Source organism: Eubalaena glacialis, chromosome 11 (assembly GCF_028564815.1).
Source record: "Eubalaena glacialis isolate mEubGla1 chromosome 11, mEubGla1.1.hap2.+ XY, whole genome shotgun sequence".
In the NCBI taxonomy this organism is placed as follows: domain Eukaryota; kingdom Metazoa; phylum Chordata; class Mammalia; order Artiodactyla; family Balaenidae; genus Eubalaena; species Eubalaena glacialis.
Window position 1 is genome coordinate 29,748,187 of NC_083726.1, and position 8,064 is coordinate 29,756,250.

Sequence of the window (8,064 nt, forward strand, 5' to 3'; positions counted from 1 at the left end):
TCTTCTGAGTCTGCTCATTTGCATTTTCCTGAAATGGTTTACTCTGTTGATTTATGAGACCTTTAGATGAACATGATAGTTAGCTGAGAGAATTGCATTTAATTGTTGTCACAGCTATAGAAGTAAAGGGCTTTGTCCGAGAAATGTTCTCACTGGAGATGCCTCGTTTGCAGCAGTACTCAATTTGGGATTAAAAGCTATGGTATTGGGGCTGGTGCAGCATGTATCTCTCTCTTATTCCATAGGGAGTGAGCTGGGCTGTCCTTGCTCCCCAAGTCCACCTGCACCTCGTTAGAGAGCAGAATGTCTGCATGCCACACCACAAGATCCCCACAATGACATAACTCCATTCAGAGACTGGCGTGACTGGGCTGGGTTTCCCCCACTCAGCTCTTGTATCACTAAGAATCTGGCAGCCAGTTCCGTCCTGACAGAGTTTACAGCATATATTGGTGGATTCTTGTCCACCAAGCAGAGCATCTGCTTTAAGAATTAACGAAAGCAGTGTCGAGACAGTAAGGTAAGTGCTGTTTTAACTATAGCACTGGGGATGCTGACTGTTTGGGACGGTGTTTATTGTTAACAGGAACAGAAAAAATTCCAGAGCAACTTTGCCAATTGCTATTCAACAGCAAATCCACAGTTTTGAGCATTTACTTTCACATTTTGCTTAAGATACTTTCCATGATTTATGGATTTGAGATACATTTTATACAGTCTATAATGCCTTACTTAGCTAAGGAAGTTATAAAAAGTTTCAAGGTTGGAATGAGAAAATTAGACACAGTGAAAAAGTATGGCATTTAAAATGTTTGCTATTTCATGCTAATTAGTTAAGTATGTTAGTATTGTTAGAACCTAATTTTGGAGCAAAGAAGGGCCATTTCAATCAGTCATCAAAATATTTTGCTACAAGTATGTTGTTATAATTTATTATAACTTGCCATAAACATTTTATGCTGTTATAAAATGTGAGCTAAAGGATTATTTATTTCTATTTTGTTAACTTTAAAGATTTGGATTGTGGATGTATGTCTTAAGAAACAGGAACATGTTTTAAAGAAATTCTGGTAAATATGATTTACTTTTTGAAAAAAAAGCATTTTCTTCATAGCCACAGGTATTTGAAAAAACTGGGGGACAGTAAAGCGTGGTTTTGCTTCATAGTGGAGTCATTATATGGTTACAGATTCTCTTTGAATTCAGAGCCCTTGTTTTGACTCTGCCAAAAAATATGGAAGCATTTTCCATTACTATTCACACTATAGTTCCCATGTCTAGTTTAGTGTATACTGAATTAAACTAAGGTGGAAGCTTATTAATGAAGTAAGAAAAATCTTTACAACATTAACATAACTGTAACTCGTAAAGAATCCTATAATTACATTAGCACTATGTAATAGATCTCATGGCCAAGTCCTGTCAACTAAATTAAATGACTCCATCATAATCTTAGAGAATAATTTACAAAGAATCTGGCTACATTATGTCAGTTGTAAGAGTGATTCTAACAATGTTTTTGAGTGTTTCATCTGCTAAAATAAAGTGCTTTATAATTCCAAGTTAAAGCAAAGCAAAGATGTTTAAAATTCCTGATAGTAGAAAATCCTGCTTATCCCAAACTACCTAGATCCAAAAGCTTGTGTGTTTCTCACAGGAAGAGATTTTATTTTATGGTATCCATTGGAATGTGGATACTGCTTCACATTAACAATTTCCCTCCCAGAGTTACCAATTGCTCAGCTATAACTCCTCATTCTACAAAAGCCCAACTCTTATATCCTATTTCCCTTTACCTAAATTGCTGACCCGGTGCTTCCTCAAGCGATTGAAATGTACTTCTTTGAACCTCACCTTAGAAAGAGGTTCATATAAGAAGATCACTGTTACAAATTGTTTTTAATTTATGTTCTCAAATTTATCCTTTCCTACATGGCTCTTAATGCCACTGTTTAATACAGACTTTCCTCAGTTCCACATCTATCCCACTTCCATTCAGTGAGAGCACTAAAATCCAGATAAGCAAACCCTGCCTTCTTAAATTTTGACATGAAGAACGTAGACAAATTGTGAGTGATTGAGAGAAAGAAAAACATTCATTCAAATCTTTGAAAAGAATATCATTCTCTACCAGTTAGACCTCTTTCTAGGTTTAAAAAATGTTTAGAGTTTGTGACATTTCCTTGATTAATAAACATTAATTTTACTAAAACTAATATACTAAATATTAATTTTCAAACACAGTTTTGTAATGTGCTTAAAAACATAGAATGTTAAACAAAAGGTGAAATAATATGCACACACCCCCACCAAGACTTCTGTTCCCCTTCCTCAGAATCAACAACCATAAAGACATTTTTAAAGGAACGTGCCACGACTGCCACCACGCCCCCTCCACACACACAGAAGAACAGCTTTCCTCCAGACAACATCACAGATTGCCCACGTTCTCAGTAAGGATCTACTTAATGAGACATTTCAATGATGTTGAATGGTGGGGTAGAGGGTACAATTTACAAATGTCTTCTCGTTTTCCTTTCTTCTGGTTTTGAAGGTATTCTGAAGCAGTGTTCTAACATGGTGGTTAATGGGCACCTCCCAGAAACCTCTTGCAGGAAGATATTTAATTAAGGAAGGACCTAGAGAGGTTGACTGGGACAGTTAGGCCTGGCTTGCCCAGAAGGGGGCGCATGTGAATGCAATCTGCCCTGGAATCTGTTCACTTCCCCACCCGTTGTAAACGTATATCCTTAACCTACTCCTCAAATGCAAATTAACAAGGCATCATTAGTGTAGTAAAAAAAAAAAGCACTATAAAATAATAAAATTCACATTTGCTAATGCATTTTCTTTCTTCTTAGTATACTTTTCCTGAAAGGATACTATTTTATAATAATACATGTTTCCACTTTATTTAGGATTCAAAGCATTTGCCAAAATGAATCTAGGTATGTTTCCTCTCCTCTTGGCATTAATTGGCTGTGCCAGTGGCAGCTACTACTATGAGGATTATGATTTCCCCCTATCGATTTATGGGAGATCATCACCAAACTGTGCACCAGAATGTAACTGCCCCGAAAGCTACCCAACGGCCATGTACTGCGATGAGCTGAAATTGAAAAGTGTGCCAATGGTGCCTCTTGGAATCAAGTACCTTTACCTTAGGAATAACCAGATTGACCATATTGATGATAAGGCCTTTGAAAACGTAACTGATCTGCAGTGGCTCATTCTAGATCATAACCTTCTAGAAAATTCCAAGATAAAAGGAAAAGTTTTCTCTAAACTGAAACAACTGAAGAAGCTGCATATAAATCACAACAATCTGACAGAATCTGTGGGCCCACTTCCCAAATCTCTGGTGGACCTGCAGCTCACTAACAACAAGATCTCGAAGCTTGGCTCCTTTGACGGACTGGTTAACCTGACATTTATCCACCTTCAACACAATCAGCTGAAAGAGGATGCTGTTTCAGCTGCTTTTAAAGGTCTTAAGTCACTTGAATACCTTGACTTGAGCTTCAATCAGATGACCAAAATGCCTTCTGGTCTCCCAGTATCTCTTCTAACTCTCTACTTAGACAACAATAAGATCAGCAACATCCCTGATGAGTATTTCAAGCGTTTTAATGGATTGCAGTATCTGCGTTTGTCTCATAATGAACTTGCTGATAGTGGAATACCTGGAAATTCTTTTAATGTATCATCCTTGCTGGAGCTGGACCTCTCCTATAATAAACTTAAAAACATACCGACTGTCAATGAAAACCTTGAAAACTATTACCTGGAGGTCAATGAACTTGAAAGTAAGTAGAAAACTGTGCCTATGATTGATTGATGTTTCCTCAAGGTTTTAAATGCCTAAGTTGTGCGACACAAATACTGCATCTGGCTCCAGTTTAAAAAAATGAAAATGCCAACAAAATATTTCTCTAGAATATAGAATTCTAGCTTAGCTATTTATCCAATATCTGGCTTTGCTTTGGAGTGTCCAGATAAGAAACCATTAAGGTCATAGAACTTAAGCACTCATTTCTTCAAATTTAATACTCTGGGCTAATTAATCCTGCTGCGTTATCTCTTGATTTTTATCTGTTTATTATTTGCCTCCTTCATGACTTCGATTTGTGTCTACATTTATTTCTTGACAAGATGTAGCTGAGGGAGAAATCAACAAGTCCACAAACAGCAGAGGCTTTTACATCTCTCTCCTGCTTGTCCCCAGAGCAGCCCGTGTGCACTCATGGTCTCCTCTGACATCTTTACTTGAGACTCAACCTATTACTCTGCTATCATGACCATCATCTATCTCTGTTATCCCTGTTATGGTTGGTGTGTATGGTCTTCATGGTGTTCTTATGAGGACTGTGAGAAAGTTTAAGGAGGAATATGAAAAGGGTTTGGAATATTTTTTACTAGAATTACAAAGCCCCTTTTCTTATACACAACCCTTCACCTCATTTGATTTTCCCACAGTTTCTCCTTCCTTTCTCTTACTTCCATAGTTTATTTTTCATTTATCTGCTGGGTGGGAGTTTGACCTATTCCACTTGAGCTGCTTATGTACTCTTCTGGTCTCCTGGGACATTTTTCAATTTAAGCTATAAAGATTCAGATGGGAAACTGACATTCACCAATCCCTACCTTATTCTTTAATTGAAGCTGGAAGAAGAAAAAACCTATAATTCACAGATGAAGTTTTTAAAATGAAAACTCAGGTGGGAAACACTGATTCACATAGTAAATGATTTTATGTGCAAAATAATCTATTGAAATTGAACATCTTTATATTATAAAAGTTGGTTCCCTTGTCATACTGGGTAAGGATATTGACACTCTTATCAGAAAAAAAATTTTCAGTGTGCCTTATTAATATAATTCTGCAATAGTAATTCTGCAATAGTTTCATGTAACTCCTAGTAGGGTTGGGGTGTTCTCATGAAGGAGACCATGACTGCCAACTCTGCAATGCCATGTGTTCTTTCTTGTGTCTGCAAAGCTTGTTTGTCATATAATACACAGTCAAGCTATCAGAGCTAAACCCTTACAGCTGTTTCCAGGGGAAAATTCACTATGTGGCAATATATGGTCCCACATTATAAACATTTGTGGTCAGGAGGAAGGATACTTAGACAGGCCAAAATGCTAATGGGATTTAAGACGTTTGAGGGCTGAAGAAATCCATTAGATTTGGTGGGTGGAGGTTAGCTGCAGGAGCAAGACTACCTCCTATTCTGAGACAAGAAAGGGGAGAGATACAGATGCAGGGGCATTTGAAGGTGGAAAAAACAGTTTTCATTGTATGAGTAAAAAAGGAAGAGCCAGTGTAGGAGATGGGACAGATGGACTATGGGAGAAATGCCAGCAGCTGCTCAGTGCCTAGCTGAGACTGAAATCCCAATGCCCAGCACATACAGTCATTTGAAAGTGAGTATTTACCTTTCTCCCTTCCTTATCCTTGACACTAAGGTTTACATATTTCAGGAATTCTTGCCGTGTGACTTTGCATGTGTGTCTTCAACTTAGTTTATCTTGCCGCATAATAATTATGCATACCAATTGCCCACGTTCTCTTAAGATCAAAAGAGTCCCTTAATGTTTTTCTAATATTAGGAAATACCCAGCCAAAAACAATTTGTCATATTTCAAACTTGCAACTTTAAGCATTAAGCTAGTCACAGATCTTCCTAGTGTAAAGCAATTTAGAAAACAGAAAAAATTAAAAGGACACCAATAATTATTTAGTACGTAGTATGTGCTAGCACTGTGTGAAGTGCTTTACATACCTTAATTAATGTAATCTTCATGCCACACAGTGTGATAGATATATCTAAAGAGAAGATCTGATAAATGTCTCAGATGGTAAACGACAGAGGTAAAAAACTAATATAGACCGAAACCCATGTTTTTTCCATTGTTCCATACTTCAGAGGCAGATACCATAACCAAGAACCCTGGAATTTGACAGATGAGTTATTTAAGACAACATCTTAGAGGAAAGGACTGCAGTGTGTTTGGGCTTCCACTGAAGTCTTTGTTAGCTAGAGTTGAAGAATGAAAGAAAATAACACGATACAGGACCAGATAACATTAATCTGAAATAGACTTGGGCAACCATAGGCAGTTTCTATATACATACACAGACCATGCTATCCAGTAAACTTCTTAGTGTCCATTAAAAATTAAATCAGTTGTTCATTTGTGGCAGCTTTTTGACCACAGAAGAAAAGGGCATGAGCTGAGATGGTGGACATTCCATGATTTGGTTTTTGCTTTGGAGTTTTGAATCTTTGTCATGAAGTGCGGTTGTTGGAAAACTGTTTAGAGTTCATCTATTTAACCCCTTTTATTTTAAGAGGCAAAAACCCAGAATACTTACACTGGTGAGATTGCTCATATAACAGCACCAATCTTAGGTTTCCTCAGGCTAGACTTAATATTTCAAACTAAAGCTTAGACAATATGACACACTCACTGAGTGTCCTTCTATAAGCAAGTATTTCTAAATCAAGAACTTAAATAAGTTCTCTTCCTTGAAACATTTCATTAAATCTTCTGACCTACCATAAGTATTCTTTACTAAATATTGCTGGGCTATTTGGTAGTCTGAAATATTCCTTTAGTAGCTCCAAATTCAAAGATACATCAAATAAGTGGGAAAAAGTTTTATTGGATATTATTATAGATTTGAAAGTTTTTAAAAATTATGGTTTCAAGCCCATGTACTAAAAAAAAAAAAAAAAGATTGAAGTGTTTCATTCTTTAATTTTCCAGAGTTTGAAGTAAAGAGCTTCTGTAAGATCCTGGGACCATTATCCTACTCCAAGATCAAACATTTGCGTTTGGATGGCAATCGCATCACCCAAACCAGTCTGCCACCTGATATGTATGAATGTCTACGTGTAGCAAATGAGATCACCGTTAATTGATATCTACTAATTCCAATTATACTGAGATATATCCTGGAACAGCAGTTTATGGTTATGTTTATTTGTGTGTCAGTTTTTATAGTATTCATTTTTTGTTGCTGTTTATTACTTCCATAAATTTCAAATTCTGAGGGAAAATGTTTTGTAAACATTTTACTACTTTTTTAAAAGAAAAGATGAAAGGCAGGCCTGTTTCATCACAAGTACAGACACACACACACACACACATAGACAATAAAATTAATGCTTTATTTGTAAATTTAGTGGTTTTTTTCCTATCTCCTGTCAAATGATGTGAAAAGCTTTTTACTGGTTTCGTGGAAGTCAGCCAAGTTTTATAATTTCTAAACGTTAACTTAATGTGCTAAAAAGCATGGATTACATGCATATGGATGTTTACTGTCTTGAAGCAAATTATCTCAATGTTCAAAATTCAGTGTTCAAATTTGTTTAGCTGAAAAATAGATGGTAAATTTTGAGACAAATGATCTTGCAAATTAGACAAAATTCATGAAACCGCATACAATTAAAGCAGTATTTTTAGTGTTAGGAATATATACTTACCTAATGAAACTTTTCTTTTCTAGAATTATTTTTCACTCTAAGTCATATGTATGTTTCTTTTTGATTATTTGCATGTTATGTTTAACAAGCTAATAGCAAAATAAAACATAGCAAATGGCGTCACTGTGTTTGACTTCTTGTGAAATTCGTATCTCTCTTATAAAAAATAGATAAAATAATAGATTAGAATTAAAAAAAAATCTCTAGCCTGAAATATTTTACTTATGTTAAATAGAATTTTTCATTAACTAAATTATCTGCTTCTAGCATCCACCTGCAAAGAGTTTTTAAACACATCTTACAATATGTACTTAAAAGTGTGCAGATCCCAATTGTGTCCTACGGTTCAACTCAGTTCTGACAGTATGTGCCTGGAGACAGTGTCGGATTGTACAGGTTAAGGGTTCAGTCCTACAGGACTGCCCTCCCTCCCCACTTCAGATGCCAGTTGAAAGCCCAGATTGTTACCTCCGCTTCTGACCAACAAGCTATACATCAGAGGTTCCCAAGACCCTGTCCTGGACTTGAGGAATTTGCTGGAGCAGCTCACAGAACAGGAAAACTCTTTACT

The 8,064-nt window shown here is 36.3% G+C and overlaps 1 protein-coding gene across 2 annotated transcripts; it reads left to right on the forward strand.

Annotated features, from left to right (window-relative positions):
* Positions 1-321: 321 nt before the first annotated feature.
* On the forward strand, positions 322-7,530 carry LUM (lumican). 2 transcript variants are annotated; one of them, XM_061205154.1, is made up of 4 exons: positions 322-520; positions 2,336-2,453; positions 2,919-3,806; positions 6,775-7,530. In XM_061205154.1, exons 3-4 carry the CDS (start codon positions 2,939-2,941, stop codon positions 6,927-6,929), a joined length of 1,023 nt encoding a protein of 340 aa, XP_061061137.1. In that variant the 5' UTR covers positions 322-520; positions 2,336-2,453; positions 2,919-2,938; the 3' UTR covers positions 6,930-7,530. The 2 variants fall into 2 exon arrangements, with proteins under 2 accessions (XP_061061137.1, XP_061061135.1); XM_061205152.1 differs by lacking the exon at positions 2,336-2,453.
* The last annotated feature ends 534 nt before the right edge of the window (positions 7,531-8,064 follow it).

Coding starts and splice junctions, on each gene's coding strand:
- LUM (XM_061205154.1), top strand. CDS start 2,939: ATGAATCTAGGTATGTTTCCTCTCCTCTTGGCATTAATTGGCTGTGCC. Junction 3,807..6,774: donor GGAGGTCAATGAACTTGAAA/GTAAGTAGAAAA, acceptor TTAATTTTCCAG/AGTTTGAAGTAAAGAGCTTC.